This window comes from Acanthochromis polyacanthus, chromosome 3, assembly GCF_021347895.1.
Source record: "Acanthochromis polyacanthus isolate Apoly-LR-REF ecotype Palm Island chromosome 3, KAUST_Apoly_ChrSc, whole genome shotgun sequence".
NCBI lineage: Eukaryota > Metazoa > Chordata > Actinopteri > Pomacentridae > Acanthochromis > Acanthochromis polyacanthus.
In genome coordinates this window covers 960,119-979,172 of record NC_067115.1, presented here as the reverse complement: position 1 = coordinate 979,172, position 19,054 = coordinate 960,119, and the positions used below count along the sequence as shown (strand labels likewise).

At 44.6% G+C, this 19,054-nt stretch overlaps 3 protein-coding genes across 5 annotated transcripts in view; 1 reads left to right on the top strand and 2 right to left on the bottom strand.

Moving 5' to 3' along the window:
* Positions 1 to 3,036, bottom strand: part of LOC110965409 (striatin-like) — a 35,566-nt gene extending 32,530 nt beyond the window's left edge. The window contains exon 1 of one of the 2 annotated variants that reach the window (XM_051946268.1): positions 2,665 to 3,036. In XM_051946268.1, the coding sequence (XP_051802228.1) occupies positions 2,665 to 2,877 (213 nt within the window). In that variant the 5' untranslated portion in view covers positions 2,878 to 3,036. The remainder of the gene's footprint in view (positions 1 to 2,664) is intronic. The other variant, XM_051946269.1, reaches the window with a different exon arrangement.
* map1lc3c (microtubule-associated protein 1 light chain 3 gamma) lies at positions 736 to 6,817 on the top strand. Of its 2 annotated transcripts, none has more exons than XM_051946276.1 (5): positions 736 to 2,122; positions 3,792 to 3,993; positions 4,069 to 4,124; positions 4,196 to 4,302; positions 6,255 to 6,817. In XM_051946276.1, exons 2-5 carry the CDS (start codon positions 3,864 to 3,866, stop codon positions 6,445 to 6,447), a joined length of 486 nt encoding a protein of 161 aa, XP_051802236.1. In that variant the 5' UTR covers positions 736 to 2,122; positions 3,792 to 3,863; the 3' UTR covers positions 6,448 to 6,817. The 2 variants fall into 2 exon arrangements, with proteins under 2 accessions (XP_051802236.1, XP_022069895.1); XM_022214203.2 differs by having other exon boundaries at positions 736 to 2,132.
* A 2,130-nt stretch (positions 6,818 to 8,947) lies between these two features.
* etaa1a (ETAA1 activator of ATR kinase a) lies at positions 8,948 to 19,013 on the bottom strand. The gene is made up of 6 exons (XM_051946267.1): positions 16,369 to 19,013; positions 14,358 to 14,465; positions 14,206 to 14,276; positions 12,919 to 13,031; positions 10,755 to 12,745; positions 8,948 to 9,542 (listed from the first exon to the last, which is right to left on the bottom strand). The coding sequence occupies exons 1-6, from the start codon at positions 16,490 to 16,492 to the stop codon at positions 9,445 to 9,447; spliced, it is 2,505 nt and encodes an 834-aa protein (XP_051802227.1). The 5' UTR covers positions 16,493 to 19,013; the 3' UTR covers positions 8,948 to 9,444.
* Positions 19,014 to 19,054: the final 41 nt, after the last annotated feature.

Genomic DNA, 19,054 nt, shown 5'->3' with positions numbered 1-19,054 from the left:
GAAACCAGTCAAGAACCAGTCTAAGACTAGTCTAAAACCAGTCAAGAACCAGTCTAAGACTAGTCTAAAACCAGTCAAGAACCAGTCTTAGACTAGTCTAAAACCAGTCAAGAACCAGTCTTAGACTAGTCTAAAACCAGTCAAGAACCAGTCTAAGACTAGTCTAAAACCAGTCAAGAACCAGTCTTAGACTAGTCTAAAACCAGTCAAGAACCAGTCTAAGACTAGTCTAAAACCAGTCAAGAACCAGTCTTAGACTAGTCTAAAACCAGTCAAGAACCAGTCTAAGACTAGTCTAAAACCGCTGAAACTCAAATGTTGACCAAGCCATTCCGAAAACCAGGTTTTAGACTGGTTTCTGAACTGGTTTTAGACTGGTTTCTGAACTGGTTTTAGACTGGTTTCTGAACTGGTTTTAGACTGGTTTCTGAACTGGTTTAGAACTGGTTTCTGAACTGGTTTTAGAACTGGTTTCTGAACTGGTTTTAGACTGGTTTCTGAACTGGTTTTAGACTGGTTTCTGAACTGGTTTTAGACTGGTTTCTGAACTGGTTTTAGAACTGGTTTCTGAACTGGTTTCTGAACTGGTTTTAGAACTGGTTTCTGAACTGGTTTTAGACTGGTTTCTGAACTGGTTTTAGAACTGGTTTCTGAACTGGTTTTAGACTGGTTTCTGAACTGGTTTTAGACTGGTTTCTGAACTGGTTTTAGACTGGTTTCTGAACTGGTTTTAGACTGGTTTTTGGTTAATAATCAAGCTAATATTGCATCAATGTCAACAACTTTCATTTTAAACTAATTGTGAGTTCGTTCCATCTATTGGTCATTTTGGGTGATTTTTTTGTCATTTTGGCAAAATTCACATCATTTAAGAATTTTTTACAAACATTTGACATTTTAACTCAATTTTGACCGATTTTGGATCATTTGAGTCACTTTCTAGTCATTTACATCACATTTTCACTTTTTGACCTAATTTCCTGTTGCTTTGGGTAAATCCTGTGACCTCCTGACAGAAGACATCTCCATCCTTCTCTCTCTTTCTTCATGATGTTCTGGTTGCACAGAGCTGCAGGACTTAATGAATAAAAATGAATAAAAATATATTTAACAAAACGAACCTCAGTGAGTTCAAATGAACCAGGAGTTAAAAGCACCCAGAAAGTGAATGTGAAAGAGTCTGAAGCTCCAGACGGATTTTAAACGGAGGCGAGTCCACCTCATGGAGCGTTTTGTTATTTATAGCCGAGCGGGACAGGAAGGAAGCCAAGCGGCAAACACAAGGCTCACGCATGACGCTTTTTAGACCGGGGTAAATGACCAGAGGTAACGTCCATGAAGGCTGCTAGTGGGAGGTTTACCCACAGAGGTCACCTGGTCCTGATGCACGGCTAACTAATCCATCCTGGCAAAATACAGACACCAAAAAACAAAAACAGTCTAAAAGCAAGAACAAAAACCAGCCTAAAACCAGTCCAACACTGGTCTAAAACAAGTCCACAACCCGTCCAAAACCAGTGTAAAACCATCCCAAAACAAATGCTAACCAACCCCAAACCATTTCAGATGTTTTAGACTATTGGCAGAACGGCGTTGTGCTTAAACTCCCACAATGCACTCTGCTTTAACATGAACTGTAGCCTGCAGACCTCATACTCCTGTTTGTGACTTTTGTGATTGTCATTATTGAGATCTTTCTGGTTAAACTCTGATTAAATAATTTCTTTATTGAAACCATCAGGAAGTTTTTATTGTGTTTTATTTCCCAGCTATAAACAGCCTCAGCTGCTCTTTCTGTTGGATTTATTTTGAGTGTTTTCCTGCTGACAGAATGAGTTAAATGTGTAAATCATTTTCATCTGCAGGCTTTCAGCTTCCTACAGGTTTAACTGGTTTGATTCAATCCGCCTCCTGGAAACAGCTACGGAAGCTCTGCGGTCCAAACTGAGGAAAGCATCAACACCATGACGCTCCGTGATTAAAACATGATGCACGACGTGGAAGTGCACAGTGCGGCCATTATCGGACAGAGGGCTGAGGTGTGTTTGTACTGCTGGAAGAGAAAACACCAAAACGCAAACGTCTGTCCGATAATGGAAGCAGAGGCGGTGACACGACCCAGGTGAGCGCAGGTACGGAAGCCCGCAGGGACACACCGGCCGCCACTAACCTGCTTAGACAAGAGCGAAGACAACGTCAGCCGAAACAGCCATTTAAATATGACGCAATTGTACGTCGTATCGTTTGACATTGACACACAAACCTCAGAACCGACGATCGCCACCGTGTCAGGACTCGGCTCCGGTCGGGCTTCAATTCGGCGCTAAAGTGAAGAGCGGAGCGGCAACACAGCTCCATGCCGCTGAATCAATGTGCGTCATTCCCAGCGCATAGCAACACACCGCACAAACCGCCGCAAACAGCGCAAAGCACCCAAATAAAGTGCCGCTATGCTAAAACGCGCCTCACCTGGCGGATTTCACCGAAGCCGAATTAAATATCGGGTCTTTACGGGTCAGAATCGGTCCAATATGTTGCCCCACCGCCTGTAAATATTTTCCCAGCAGCGGGGCAACTCTAAATCCTCACATTCGTCACCGCGTTTCGGCACGGCGCAGCCAGCAAACACAACACAACCTCCGCGACCGGGAGGCAGCGGCTCACCTGCAGCTCGGCCCGCTCCACCTCCCATTGGGTCCGCTCCACCTCGAACCGGGCCCACTCGTGCTGGAGGAAGTGTAAAATCCCCGGGATGCTGTACTGAGCCCGGGCCGCCTCTCCGCCGCCGACGTCGCCAGGCTGCGGAGCTTTGATGCTGCCGCCTCCGGAGCCCGGGCTGGTGCTGAAGAAGACACCGGGGCCCGCCTGCTCGTCCATGGCCGGACCGGACCGGGGGGGCTGTGGCTCGGTCAGTGGGATCCCCTCCGCGGGGAAACGGAGTCCATGAACGGTCCTCTGAGCTCCGGCCCGAAGCGGCTGTCAGCTGATGGAGGCTCTGTAAAGCTACCCGGAAACACCGCGGACAGCTTCCGGGTTTTCAAAGTAAAACCACCGCGAGGGACTGAACAACAGCAATAGTGACAGAAATAATAATAAAAACAATAACAGTAATAATACATCCATCCATCCTCTATACACCGCTTTATCCTCATTAGGGTCGCGGGGGGTGCTGGAGCCTATCCCAGCTGACACGGGCGAAGGCAGGGGACACCCAGGACAGGTCGCCAGTCTGTCGCAGGGCTACATATACAGACGAACAATCACACTCACATTCACACCTACGGACAATTTAGAGTAACCAATTAACCTCAGCATGTTTTTGGACTGTGGGAGGAAGCCGGAGTACCCGGAGAAAACCCACGCATGCTCAGGGAGAACATGCAAACTCCATGCAGAAAGATCCCAGGCCCAGACCGGGATTCGAACCAGGGATCTTCTTGCTGCAAGGCGAAAGTGCTAATCACTACGCCACTGAGCAGCCCCAGTAATAATACAAATGCATAATAATAATAGCGATAATAATATCAATAATAATATGGACTTCAAGGACTTGGAACTCTGGAAATATTCATGAAGGTAGAACTCTGATCATTGATAAAGTTACTGGAGATGAATCTTCTGAGAGGTTCTGTGGAGGTTCTGAAAAGGTTCTGAGGGCTGACAGATATCAGAATCTTTCAGGTTTTAGTTTCTGCTGAAAAAATCATGAAGAAAGATTTTTATTAATTTAATCTTATTTATTTTATGCTTCCTGTTTTACTAACTTCGTCTCCAACTCCTGTGGAGAAAAGTTGGACCTGTCAGAGAATCGTAAAATCCGCGGATGATCCACGCCGTGACCGTGGACATGTGCTAATCAGCTGATGCGCCACAGCCGCTATTTAACCTCAGCACGGCGCAGAGCTCCGAGGACGGACCGAGACGCCGGCAGGATGCCCCCCTTCGACAAGAGCCAGCTGAACAACAAACGCTTCAAACAGCGCAAGACTTTCGGTAAGTGTCGCAGAAACGCAGGAAAAGTGGCGCAGAGCCGCAGAAACTCAGCACTCTTCTGTCGTTTGTGCGCAGCGACACGCAGGCAGGAGGTGGCGGGGATCCGGTCCAAGTTCCCCAACAAGGTGCCGGTAAGTGTGGGGGTCGGTGGCGGGGCCGCGGGCCGCCCTTTGCCCCCTCTGAGCTCCTGTCCACCCCGCAGGTCATCATCGAGCGCTACGAGCGGGAGAAGTTCCTGCCTCCTCTGGACAAGACCAAGTTCCTGGTTCCCCACGAGCTCACCATGACGCAGTTCGTCACCGTCATCAGGTGAGACGGACAGCTGTCGGTACCGGTACCGGGCCGTGGCTCGTTTGGAATGAGTGAAAATGTTTTATTTTTGATTTTTATTTCCGGTGTAGCGTGTTTTATTTTGAAAAATGACTCGTCTGGTGTCGTTTTAAAGTTTGAAAATGTGGAAGAAATGCATATTTTCACAGTGAAAACGTCCATATTTTCAACGTTTTTAGGAAATTTTTTGAAAATTTTTTTGGTGTGGGAAAAAGAAATGTTAAAGAACATTCACAAAACATTGATTTTTTTTTTTTTTTTGTGAATGTTCTTAACGAAAATATTAGAAGTTTCACTGATATATATGGAATCGCATTAGATTTTTTTTTTGGGGGGGTTGGTAAATTTTTACTCATTTTCTGAAAACATTTAAGAAATTTCTTGCCAAATTTAGTTTTTAAAAAAAAACTTTAAGGGAAACTTTAAAGGAATTATTGGAATTTTCTTCCTGAAGGTTCTGGAAATTTTCTGAAATTTGGGGATTTTTTTTTTATTTTATTTTTTCTCCCCCAGACAAGGGAACAATATTTTTGGTGCCCGTAAATGAGGACAACAGGAGGGTTAAGCTGTTAATCTGATAAAATTAACAAGAAATTAATAAGAAATTAATTCTAAAAATACTAAAATGCAAACGTCTCTGGAGAGATTTTTTTAAGAGTAGGGAGACGCTGAGACGAAAAGGGGAAAAAATACATATTTAGCAATAAATAACTTCATTTGTTTAGGACACGTTTATTAATAATAATAAAAGCTGGTGTGCTCAGTGATCGGTCCGTAGAAAAACGATGTGACTTGAAACTGGTAAAATTTGTAAAATCAGCAGATCTAAAAGTTGTAAGAGGATTTTAAAAAATGAAATCTTTAGAACGTCTAGTTTCAAAAGAAACCTGGGAGGGAAACAGGAAGCTGCTCCAAAGACTTCATCTCCAGCAGCCTTGGCGGCGGAACAAGCTTTAGTTATTTTAACCTCATTTGGAGCTGATTTGTTTGTTTTTTGGTTATTTTACTACTTTCATCGGTCTTTGGAACAGTTTTGTGGCGTTTGTTTTGTGCCTGTTTTTTTTTTTTTTTTTTATTCAACTTTTCTACAAATAAGGAACCAAAACAAGACTAATTTCATATTAAACTAATCTTGCTTTGTTTCAGAAAATCTATTTGTTACTTTAAGATATTTTTTAAATATTTTTTTGAGGAACTTTAAACTTTATTTTGAAGTCGCTTCAGATGGTTTTAAGTCGGTTTGAACACATTTTTGTAGTTTTTAGATTTTCTCATTTTAAGCTAATTTCCAGTAGATTGGTGTAAATTCTGGAAATCAGACCGACTGGCAGACATGAGATGTTTGTTTCATCGTTTTAGCTCTTTGATCCATGTCTGGAACCATTTTGTGGAGTTTTTGTGTTTTGTCTGATTTTTACATTTAAACTAAACTTTTAAACAAATGATGAACCAAAACAAGATATTCTAAGCTAATTTTGAGTTGTTTTAGAGACTCTATTTGTTGTTTTAGACATTTGAAAAATATGTTTTGACATTAAGTTCTGAGTTTTTCTGGACAACTTTTAAGTCTATTTTAACACTTATCTCGTCATTTAGGGCCAGATTTAGTCATTTTAACCTCATTTTCAGTGGGTTTCTGTAAATTCTGAGCCTCATCTGATGGAGTCCATCTCCATGGTTCTGTCCTTCTTCATGATGTTCTGGTTCCTCAGAGCTGCAGGACTTCAGATTAAAATGAGACACCAGAAGCTGTTTTTCACAACAGTTTTTCTCCTCATATTTAGCTGTGGAGCTGAGCGATGCATTGTGGGACGTTGGTACGATGAAGACTCCTCCTCATGAAGGTTTCTGTAAATGTGTGAGCTCTTGGAGCTGCAGATGGACAGTGTTGTGCAGGACGCCTCCCGCTAACAGCAGCTTTGTTTTCTCAGGAAGCGCATGGCGCTGCTGCCCAGTCAGGCCTTCTACCTGCTCATCAACAACAGCGGGCTGCCCAGCATGTCGCTCACCATGGCTCAGGTGTACAAGGACCACCAGGACGAGGACGGCTTCCTCTACATGACCTACGCCTCGCAGGAGATGTTCGGACGGCGAGCAGCTCCACGCTCGGCCTCCGTCTGCTGAAAGACTGAACGCTGAGGAAACATTCCGCCTCTGTTACTGTGGAAGGACGGATTTTAATGATTGATCCAATAAATGTTCTGTCCAAACCTAGTGACCAGGTGCAGTCAGGCGCTTCAGGGCTTTGTCTTCTTACACTCACTACGTTCTGCAGCGGTTCTGTTTCTGCAGCTGAAACGTTTGATGGGAAAGTTCTACTCACTACTTCTGTTCTCAGCAGGAACGTTTCTGTTGGTTCCCAGAACGTTCTTCTGAAAGGTAGGACGACCAAACGCCTTCTAAGGTTTTCTGAGAACGTTGTTAGAACCAAGAAATTAAAGACATTACTGTCCATTTTATTTTCTTGGTTTGGGAATAAAATGACTAAAAACAATGATAATGAGTAGAACTGGAACCCAAACACCTTTAAAAGGTTCTTTGAAGAATCTTTCAAAAGGTTCATCAAAGAATCGTGAAATCAAAGGATTGCTCCACAGCAGCTAAAGGTGATTCTTCTTTCTGCCTCTTTGGATTGAATCCACTAACAAACTATCAGACGTCCTGTCACCTGGACTCACCTCAATCTGAGTCACTGGTTGAGGAGCAGCAGCTGAACTGAGTTCAGACACAAACTCAGAGATTCTCCTGGAAGGCTAGCCTAGCCATGCTACACCCATGTTTCTGACGGCACAAGGGTCTAGGGAAGCTCGACAGGGAGGGAGGCGGCTAAAAGGTTGTCTTTCAAATCCCTCTGCAGCAATTGGGTAGGTGTGCAACAAATAGGCTGACGTAGTTCCGAGAGCACCGATGGATTGTGGCTAAGTCCCATTAGCTTCCCAACCAGCGGAGCCAACTGGTATATTAAGGATTTGCCATATCCCGTCGGCATAAGTCCAAATACGTCTTTCTTCTCAATGAAACACTTCAGTGCCGTCCTTTGTTTATCTTTCAAGTTGAATTTTAGCTTCAAATCTTTAAGGACTGTGGCCAAAGCCGAGTCGAAAGATAACTGTTTGTTTCCGGTTGTTTCTGTCAGAATCGTCGCGCCTCTGTCGTCACTTAGTTACGCCCGCCTTCTGACTCTACACTTCATGGTGATTGGTCCGGCCAGTTTTAGGAGAATCCAGCCTCGAGCCTTATGGAGGGTAACTAGACCCACCCTGGCAGAGAATTAAATTTGTTGCCGTGGGTTGTCTAGCGCGGCTAGGCTACTGGAAGACAGCTCTGTCGTTACTTTCATCAGTGACGTAGAATCTGTTCTGTGAGGCTCCGCCCCTAAAGCTGCTGAACATGTTGGAGTTTTCCTGCTGCTTCTTCTTCTGCACTTTGCGTAAATCCAGACTTCTAAAGGTAGAACTTAGAGGAAATAAAATCATTAACAGAAAATTAGACTCTGTATGGAAAGCTGGACGATACTTCCGGTTACAGGTTCAAAATAAAAGTCATGATTGTAGTTGTGGATTAAGTCCACTAGAGTGCGACCAAACACCTGATTATACAGCTGATGAAACGTAGTGTCTCTAAATAAATCTGAAGAAATGCACTACATTAAACATAAACAAATGAACAATCATAATGAATAGAAACTATATTTAGAGTAGAAAATTATTCAAACTTAATTTTAAAAATATATTTTTAATTCAAAAAACCAGAGACTAGAATCAGTTCAATGTAACAAAACACATTAAATATTTTAAATGAATCTACTCCCATACATCTGTTAAAATTATAAATAATAAAATATTAATAGTAATGGAAGCAGGCTGATGGTAAAATAGTTTCAAAGTTAAAGCTTGTTAAACACACAACAGCAGAGAAACATATTACAGGTAATACAGGTGAGTTAGGGACTGAACACTCTACTGCAGGGACTCCACCCGTCTGGACTCCATTCATAAAGATTATTATTACTGAATATGTACACCAGAAACAGGAGTGATGATGTCAGAGCATCACAGGACGTTTTCTTCTGTTTACTGATCGATCAGTTGAGATCAATAACAGTTTGTCTCCTGCTGTCCGTCTGTTTTCTTTCTCTTATTTCCCTCTAAAGTCTAGATCTTTATGCTTTATCAGTTACTGTTTTTCAGACTCTGTTCCAATCTAATCTGTGACTGCCTGCTAACCTAGCTGCTAGCCGTTAGCGTAGCATGAGGCACTGTGAAAGAAGATAATGTCCTGATTTGTAGTCATTTGTGGCTCTCGCTCAGGTTGTTTTTCTGTCATTTAGATTTAAAGATGGTGTGATTTTAGAACGATGCTACGCTGCTCCAGATAGTTAGCCACATGCTAAGAGGCACAGCTAACCTGTCGGTGTTAGCATTAGCCTAGCACAGTTAGCAGAATCAGTTCCAGCTGCTAATTCGTTGAGCTGTTGCTGTCTGATAATGTGCTCATCTGTCTCCCTGTGTAAACAATAGCTGTCAGTGACTGGCTGTTACTGCAACCAATCAGCAAGCTGTGGGCGGGGCTTCACTGAGACCAGAGTGACATCAGACAGGGAGGAGAATGACTGGAGCCGAAGTGGAACATTAGGTTTATTTAGAGATAACCAGCAGATAAAATAAAACATTGGCATCGATAATCGATGACTGAGCTCCAGAAAAGTTTGAGTTCCATTTGAGGAACAATCACAGAATCGTTCACGAGTTTCTGAATCATTTTCATCAACCGATCATCAAAGCGGAGCGACCTGCAGCCGTCTTCTTAGAGTCTGAGACCGAAACAAACCGGAGGATGGAATCGGACCGACGCAGTTTGATTAACGTCTGAAAACTGAAAGCTCTGATAAACACTGTTCTGTCCCAGACACGTTCATCTGGACATGTTAGAACCAACAGAACCGCCAAGTGTTCCTCTAAAAAACATAAAACATGATTTAAAATGATTCAGACGACAGTTTAATGTTTGTAGTTTAAAAGTGCTGTGAGAACGAGTAGCTCTGAGTGTCTGAGGAGGACATTTACGGGCCGGTTCCGCCCCGTCAGGCCGGTTCCGCTCCGTCAGGTCGGTTCCGCTCCGTCAGGCTGGTTCTCGGCGGTTCTGGGCCTGCAGTCGCTGCCGTCTCCTCTCCATCGCCTGCTGCTTCTTCAGCTCGATCTCAGCCGCCGAACATTTAGCTGTCAAGAAGAAAACGTCCAGAAACAACATGTGAACCTCCAAAAACCCAGAACCAGAACGAGTCACAGTGCTGGACATTTTCAGTCATATTACGTATGTTTTTAATCCATTTTCTTTCTAATAATAATAATAATATTACATTTTATTTAAAGCACCTTCAAGCATCTCAAGAACACTTTACAGAGGAATAAAAACCAACAACAATGAAAATATCAATAACAAGAATCAAACAAAGAACAACAAAGAGGCGTGGCACAGTGAGGTCAGGGTGTGAGGCAGTCCTGATCTGGTGAGTTTTGATTTTGGATTTGAAAATTTGGAGGGTGTCACAGTTCCAGTGAGCGAGCAGCTGAAGGATCTGGATGAAGGAGGATCTGAGGGAACGGAATGGAGTGCTGACTAGAGATGAGGTTGGAGAGACATGGAGGAGTGAGACGATGGATGGACTTGAAGGTGAACAAGGATTTTAAATTGAATGTTTAGAGACAGGCAGTAAGGGAGGGAGGAGGAAATGTAGAGTTTGGTTTGCAGGATAGGTAGAGCTGGGTGCCATCTGCCAAGCAGTGAAAGCTAAACTTGTGGAGAATATGGCCAAGAGGGAGGAGCTACATAATAAAGAGGAGGGGCCCCAGGACAGAGCCCTGGGGAACACCTGAGGCGACTGGAGAGGGATTATTGAGGTGAACCATTGGGATCTGATGCAGGTTTTTTGACAGCTGCAGTTTTAAAAAGTGAGGGAACAACACCAGTGGAGAGTGAGGAGTGAATAATGTCTGTTATGACGGGAAGCAGAGAGGAAAGGCAGGATTATACGAGGGTTGATGGATCTAACTGGGATGTGAAGAGCTTGGAATTCTGTATGATGATTTCTGACAGTTTGGACATATTTTCAGTTCAGAGGTCTGGGTCAGGGTAGAGTCGTTTTGGACAAACGGTCTGCATTTTTTATTTTGCAGTATTTTGCAGCAGCACATACCTCTAAAATGATATTTTATGATCATGTGTGCAAAGACGTTTATCAGAAAATGTGGTGAAATAATTATTAGTTATGATTCCACAGGCCTATTGACGATATTTACCAGATTTATTTATTTATTCATCAGTTCACACCGATGACTTCTTTAAGTTCTAAACTAGTCCTCAGGTCTTCATAACGATCTCCCGTCCTCTAAACTACTCCTCATTTAACCTGCTGATGTTCCAGCTCTTACCTTTGTAGGTGGTCATCATGGAAACTGGGTTGCTTGGCCTCTTAAACGTGAACTGTTCTTTGGTGACACTGCTGAGAGACACATGACCAGCAGCCAATGAGCCGCCAGCAGGACCACGAGCAGCCAATGAGACGCCAGCAGGACCACGAGCAGCCAATGAGACGCCACCAGGACCACGAGCAGCCAATGAGACGCCACCAGGACCAAGAGCAGCCAATGAGACGCCACCAGGACCACGAGCAGCCAATGAGACGCCAGCAGGACCACGAGCAGCCAATGAGACGCCACCAGGACCACGAGCAGCCAATGAGACGCCACCAGGACCAAGAGCAGCCAATGAGACGCCACCAGGACCACGAGCAGCCAATGAGACGCCAGCAGGACCACGAGCAGCCAATGAGACGCCAGCAGGACCACGAGCAGCCAATGAGACGCCAGCAGGACCACGAGCAGCCAATGAGACGCCAGCAGGACCCCGAGCAGCCAATGAGACGCCAGCAGGACCACGAGCAGCCAATGAGACGCCAGCAGGACCACGAGCAGCCAATGAGACGCCAGCAGGACCACGAGCAGCCAATGAGACGCCAGCAGGACCACGAGCAGCCAATGAGACGTCAGCAGGACCACGAGCAGCCAATGAGACGCCAGCAGGACCACGAGCAGCCAATGAGACGTCAGCAGGACCACGAGCAGCCAATGAGACGTCAGCAGGACCACGAGCAGCCAATGAGACGTCAGCAGGACCACGAGCAGCCAATGAGACGCCAGCAGGACCACGAGCAGCCAATGAGACATCAGCAGGACCACGAGCAGTCAATGAGACGCCAGCAGGACCACGAGCAGCCAATGAGACGCCACCAGGACCACGAGCAGCCAATGAGACATCAGCAGGACCACGAGCAGCCAATGAGACATCAGCAGGACCACGAGCAGTCAATGAGACGCCACCAGGACCACGAGCAGCCAATGAGACGCCACCAGGACCACGAGCAGCCAATGAGACGCCACCAGGACCACGAGCAGCCAATGAGACGCCACCAGGACCAGCAGGACCAGCAGAATGCTTCTGAGGAGGCTGTATCGAGTCGTCCCAGGTTCTTCTGGTCCACTGCACAGCTGCTCTCTGATTGGACAGCAGGTTGTCCAAGCCATTGATCTGGTTCTCCAGGTGTTCACACATTTCACACAGCAGGTCATCGTCAGCCGGGTCGTCCCACACTGGGTCAAAGGAGAACAAAGCGTCCAGATCCAGGTCCTCGGAGGCAGCAGGGGTCTCACTGTGGAGGACATCAGGTTTCCTCTGAGTTGTTGATGAGGCAGCAGAAACCTTCTGATGAAGCTGTGGGTTCTGTGGGCTCTGTGGTTCCGGCTGAGCTGACCTGCTGTCTCCACCTGCTGCTGCTGAGTTCTGCTGCTTGGTTTTGGTGTCGGTCGGAATTCTTCCGCCTGAGAAACCAGGATGAGACTCCAGTTTGAAGGTGGTCCTTGGTCTCAAATTCTCCTTTCCTGCTGTGGGTCCAGGCAGTCCAGGAGTCCCCTGGTCGGGTTTCTGGGTGGAGCAGTGCTTTGGGGTGGTGAAGTTCTGTGGGTTCTGGGTCATCTCCAGCAACAAGGAGTCATCCAACAGGTCGTCATGTTCCCAGTCGTCCTCGAACTCGGTCCGAGTAGAAATAAGAGCAGCTCCGACGTGTGACGCCTGACTCAAGTTTCTGCTCAAATGTTGGGTCGGTCCGTCGAACAGAAGGTCCAGGTCGTCCTCCAGGTTCTGATCCAGATGAAACTGAACATCGGTCCGGGTCGCTACGTTCTCAGTCGGTCGACAGCTTCCAGTAAGTGAAGCTGAAGGTTCGCTGCTGTCAAAGACCCGAACATTCTCTGACAGAAGCTCCGGGTTCTGCTGGTTCTGGTTCTGCTCCTCATCTTCTTCCTGATGGAAAAAGCTGAGGTCAAACTGTCGGGCGAGTTTCAGCAGATCTTCCACCGCTTTCGCTCTGTGACAAACAAACACAACATGAGCTGAATGTAACAATGCTGAGATCAGAGTGTGGTTCTGGAGTCTCCATCCTGGGTCCAACATCTGCAGTCGACCCTCTGAACCAACAACACGTCTCCAAATGAAGTATTTTATCGGTACAAACATTTAGGCGTCCTGCCGTGATCCTACCTCGGCGATTTCTTCTTGGGTTTGGGAGGATGAAGGTCTGGAGTGCAGGGGATGGCGGCGCTGTCTCCGATCCACTGCTGCAGCGTCGGCTCAGCAACCGCCGGCCTGCCGTGCTGCAGGAGACACGAGGAAATCATTAAAAACCCACGAATCATAGAGCAGCTCGCTGACAGATTCTGAAGTCTCAGATGAGTTTCCAAAGATCCTCATGTTTGTCCAGCAGAAGAACTTCACCTGTTTATTAAAGCTCCATGTTGTCCCTGTTTTAGCAGATTAAAATATCTCATTACTCTTACCATCAAAGCTAACATTAGCATCATTATTACTACCACTATAAAAGCTAATGGTACCATCAAAGCTAACGTTAGCATTATTACTACTACTATCAAAGCTAACAGTAGCATCATTACTACTCCTACAATCAAAACTAATGTTAGCATCATTACTACTACCATCAAAGCTAATATTAGCATCACTTCTACTACCACTATCAGAGCTAACGTTAGCATCATTACTACTACCACTATCAAAGCTAAGGCTAGCATCATTACTACTACCATCAAAGCTAATGTTAGCATCATTACAACTACCACTATCAATGTTAACATCAGCACCATTACTATTACCACTATCAACACTAATGTTAGCACCATTACTACTATCATCAAAGCTTATGTTAGCATCATTACTACTACCACTGTCAAAGCTAACATTAGCATCATTACTACCAACACTATGAAAGCTAATGCTAGCATCATTACAACTACCATCAAAGCTAACGCCAGTCACACAACTATACTACCATTAAACCTAACGTTAGTTCCACTGCTAGTGCCACCATCAAAGCTAACGTTAACCATGCAATTACACTACCATCAAAACTAACATTGGTCACACTCTTACTACCATCAAAGCTAACACTAGTCATCCTACTGCCACCATCAAAGCTAACATTAGCCACACTACTACTACTACTACTACCACATTACCCTATAGCATGCTAACTCCCATAGTTGTGGGGACCAGCAGTAATCTGACTCTTGTGTTCACTCTGACAGCAGAACATTTGGAGAGTTTTGTGGTTCAACAACTTTTATTTTATGGGTTTCTAAAAGCCACAGAACACAGAAACCTTTCAGCTAAACTTAACTGCACAGCAAACACACTGTCAAAGAAAAAGAGGACATTTAACAAAGCGAAAGTGAAGTCATGCTAATTTTCTTCTCATTTTAATGAGTTTTTCTCTCCGAGTAAAGCAGCGGCAGGAAATCCTAAACCATCACCGACCTTGGGAGCGATCCTGCTGACGATCTCTGAGATGTCCACGACTCTGGCGGTTTGCTTCCTGCCTCTTTTACCTGCAGATGACAGCAGAGTCACCTGGAGCTCCTCTAAAACCCCACAGATCCCAGAACAGGAAACAGAAACCTGCAGCTCACCGTGAGGAGACGTGGCATCCCAGAAGATGTCCTGCTGAAGGTCGCCATCATTCAGAGGAACTTCTGCTGCTGGTCTGGACCTCAGCACTCTGGTGGGCGTCTTCATGTCTGGACCAACGAGAACAAAACCATCATCCTCATCACCAAAGCCCAAACATCTGGAAACCTTCGTAACTCCTCAAGAATAAACAGAAACAGCCAGAAAACGAGATATTTTCTAGTTCATCTGAGCAGCAGTCAGTGATTATTTCCTCGATAAATTGATGAGCGGTTTGGTTCTAAAACGTCAGAAAAAGTAGCCAACTACGCCACTGCTACCACCATCAAAGCTAACATTAGCCACATTACTGCTACCATCAAAGGTAACATTAGCCACACTACTGCTACCATCAAATCTAACATTAGCCACACTACTGCTACCGCCATCAAAGCTAACATTAGCCACACTACTGCTACCACCATCCAAACTAACATTAGCCACACTATTGCTACAATCAAAGCTAATGTTAGCTACACTACTGCTACCATCAAAGCTGACATTAGTTACACTACTGTTACCGCCATCAAAGCTAACGTTAGTCACACTACTGCTACCACCATCAAAGCTAACGTTAGCCACACTATTGCTACCACCATCCAAACTAACATTAGCCACACTACTGCTACCATCAAAGCTAACATTAGTTACACTACTGTTACCGCCATCAAAGCTAATGTTAGCTACACTACCGTTACCACCATCAAAACTAACATTAGCATCATTACCATCAAAGCTAGCACTCGCCGCACTACCATCAAAGCTAACACTAGCCACACAACTGCTACCACCATCAAAGATACTGCTAGCCACATTACTACTTCTACCATCCAAGCTAATGTTAGCCACAATGCTACACAACCATCAAAGCTAACATTAGCTCCACTACGATTGCAATCAAACCTAAAGCTAGCCACACTACTACACTACCATCAAGCTAACATTAGCCACACTGTTGCTACTACGACCATCAAAGCTAATGTTAGCCACACTACTACTACATCATCAAAGCTAATGTTAGCCACAGTAAATCATTAAAGGTAATGCTGACGACATTACTGCTACCACCATCAAACCTAATGCTAACCACACTGTTGCTAGGAATACCATCAAAACTAATGTTAGCACACAAAATAACACGTCTGAGAAGCAGTCGCTGATTATTTTCTGGATTAATCAATGAGTCTTTTGGACTCTAAGCTGTCAGAAAACAGAAAAATGTGGATCAGTTTCTTCAGATGTCCTGTTTAGTCCAAAGTTCTTCAGTTTTACTGTCAGAGAGGAAAGAAACCAGAAAATATTCACTGAAATCAGTGAATTTAGACTGATTCTTTTAAAAAAATACTCAGAATGATTAATAGATGATCAAAGCAGTTGGACATCCATTAACTAACTTTGATTTTACATGAATACATACATTTGATAATAATAATAATAATGATGATTTATACAGCAGTCAACAAACAGAAAAAAAGAAAAAAATCATGTTTTCTTGCAACAACAATAATTAGATTTTAATTAAAGGTTAGAACAAGTCCTTACTTGTAAGAACTCAACAATGTATTAATAGAAATTTCACAAACACTGCTGCAGATTGATGATTTTCGTGCCGAATTAAAGTTTGAGCCCTGCGGATTGCAAAGACATGTTTGATGATGTTATAAAAGACAGATTATCTGTGGAAGACAGGAGAAAATCACCAATTGTCGCTAATTTGAATGTAGCTTGGTGGTGGGTTCCTGGTTTCCAGTCGAGCTGGGCGGGCTACAGTTATCCGTCAGCTTAGTGTTTATCGTCAATTTTCAGATATTCAGCTGCAGGTTGGTGATTTTGTTCTACGCCGATTTAAATTATGAACCCTCCAGATTGTGTAGACGTGTTTGATGAGGCAGATACTCTGCGGAATATTCACGAAAACCTAAAACTGGCAGATATTTGAACGTAGTTTGGCCTAGCAGGCCGTCAGCGGCTGACCTGACTGCTGCCTCCGCGGAGACTCCGCCTCCGCCTGGGTCTGTCTCAGGCTGCGGCTCAGGCGGGTCGCTCTGGGTCTTGCTCTACCGGCCGGAAGGTCGAAGCTCCTCCGACCTCCGTTCATGTTGAGCGGCCGAGCGGGGGGCGGTGATCCGGCGAACGGTGGCGGTTCACGCCGGGCAGTTCTTTATGATGTTGTCTGTTTGTTGGTTCTGACGGACGGCGGAGGATTTGAACGTCCCGCCATGTTTATTCTTCCCACAATTCATTGCTGTGGTGCGTTCAGGACCAACAGAGCTGCTCGGAAAAAGGCTCAACGAGTGGTTCCCAAACGAGAAGGGTATGTCCATAGATATGTATACCTATGGGTATGTCTGCAGAGCTGAAGGCCATGAATACGGCTGTACCCTTCCTGTAAGTTTAGAACACTTTTTAAAGAACGCACCACCTACCGCAATGATTGATAACTACAGTGCACAATCCACGTTTTAAATTGTGTTGATGCTAAAGGAAGTAGCAGCATTTATCACAATATTGGATGATGGTAAAGACGTGAGTACTAACTGAATTGTTTGAATAGTTTAACTTTATAAATAAACAATTGGGGGGCTGCACAGTGGGGTTGTGGTTAGGACTTTGGCCTTGCAGCAAGAAGATCCCTGGTTCAAATCCCGACCTTCCTTGGATCTTTCTGCATGGAGTTTGCATGTTCTCCCTGTGCATGCGTGGGTTTTCTCCGGGTACTCCGGCTTCCTCCCACAGTCCAAAAACATGCTGAGGTTAATTGGTTACTCTAAATTGTCCGTTGGTGTGAATGTGAGTGTGATTGTGTGTCTGTCTATGTAGCCCTGTGACAGACTGGTGACCTGTCCAGGGTGTCCCCTGCCTTCACCTGAGTCAGCTGGGATAGACTCCAGCACCCCCCATGACCCTAGTGAGGATAAAGCGGTGTATAGAGGATGGATGGATAAACGATCGGTCAGCATTTATTATTATTTATTAAAAAGGTTTGTGGATGCATTTTGTGGTTGATGACTGAATTGGTGAACAGACATATATGTTAACTTAAACAAGTATATTTCATTTATATTTATCTGTCTACTACATTTACAGATTACTGCAAACTCAAAGTTCATTTATCGTGATTATATTCAATATTTTAAAGCCCCCCTGATGACCAAATTGATCCCTAATAAAACATTAAAATCTAATTAAATGCTGCCATTGATGTGGAAGCTGAGCCAATCAATACCTATTATTGATCAATATGGAGCAGAACACTGGAAGACAGACGGTTGATTCTTCAAACATTTTAAAGCCCAGATGTCCTCCAAATGATCCACATATTCAGTTTTTTATTTATATCAACAGACTGTAGAAGTAAAAGTACAGAAATCAGCAGCATCGGTCTGATCAGTCACAGCCTTTATTCTGAAGTTCTGGTTTGAGGTGAAGTCGTCCACACCGAGCTTCAAAAACACGACAGCGGCAGTTTACTGAATCCCTGAAGAGAAGCCGTCAGTCAGGAATGAAACATGTCACACACGGGAATACAAAAGCTGCTCTGAAGCTGGATGTCGCCTCCACACAGCTTTGAAGAGGCAGATTAAAGGTTTTTCAGATGATCCTCTGAGGAGAAAATAATCGGTGGATGCTTCCCTCAGATGTGATCTTTAAATCCCAGCTGTTTCCTGTCGGAGCTGCTGAAGACAGGAAATCGTCCCGTTGATTGGAAGTGAAGTAGACGGAGCTGAACCGACAGGAAGAACTTCACAGACTCCTCTCCCTCTGCAGCCCTTTGGATTTTATTTTTACAAGAATCTCTTGGAGGCTTTTTCTGAGAACTTTTAACTCGACTTTTTAAAAAACACTTTCATTTGTCAGACTCTGCTGGTTCTGTCTCTGGTTACTAGTCCTGTTTTAGGCCACAGAAGTCCAGGTTCCACCTTTTAGAACAGTAACTTTGTTCTAGTTGAGCTGGTTCTTCTGAAACACCTGAGTTCTGGTTGGAGGTCATGAACCTCCTCATGAGTCTTTGTCATGGTACCTGTTCTAGCTGAACTCCCACAATGCTCTCTGCTTTAACATGAACTGTAGTCTGAGTACAACATTTACCCTCTAATGTACTATTGGCAAAAATACAGTGACTGCGCTGTATTTTAGTTGTTTTTTATTGCACGTCTTTTTCTACATCTTTCTCGGTTGAATTATGGAGGCTGCGATGGAAATTATTGACAGCATTTTAGGAGATAATGCAGGAGTAGGCCGATACACAGCAGGCTTAGGCATAGGCGTCAGTTTAGGGGGGGACGGTGGGGACGTGTCCCCCCCACTTTTTGTCAGGGGTCATTTTGTCTCCAACACATTCAAATTCTTCACATGTAAGCCGTTGTAAACCCAGTTATTTTCAGTAGTATAGAAAATTCCGACGCTCCTGAACGCACCATCCGCACTCGGCCGAGAGTTGCAGACACGCAGCACACCTTCGTGAGGTTAAAAAAAAAAAAGCAAAAAAAAAACAACCGCTGAACAGGTTGAGCCTCCGCCTTTGGTACGGTGGTTGTGAGTTCGAGTTCAGCTCGTGGCATTTTGCTGCTGTTCTTCGACATTTTCTCAAAGTGCTGTGGTCTCCACCCCCCCACTTTTAAAAACAAACTGATGCCCTTGGGCTTACGGACCATTCACA

Coding starts and splice junctions, on each gene's coding strand:
- map1lc3c (XM_051946276.1), top strand. CDS start 3,864: ATGCGCCACAGCCGCTATTTAACCTCAGCACGGCGCAGAGCTCCGAGG. Junction 4,125..4,195: donor AGTTCCCCAACAAGGTGCCG/GTAAGTGTGGGG, acceptor TCCACCCCGCAG/GTCATCATCGAGCGCTACGA. Junction 4,303..6,254: donor CAGTTCGTCACCGTCATCAG/GTGAGACGGACA, acceptor TTGTTTTCTCAG/GAAGCGCATGGCGCTGCTGC.
- etaa1a (XM_051946267.1), bottom strand. CDS start 16,492: ATGAACGGAGGTCGGAGGAGCTTCGACCTTCCGGCCGGTAGAGCAAGA. Junction 14,466..16,368: donor TCCGCGGAGGCAGCAGTCAG/GTCAGCCGCTGA, acceptor TCGTTGGTCCAG/ACATGAAGACGCCCACCAGA. Junction 14,277..14,357: donor GGATGCCACGTCTCCTCACG/GTGAGCTGCAGG, acceptor TGTCATCTGCAG/GTAAAAGAGGCAGGAAGCAA.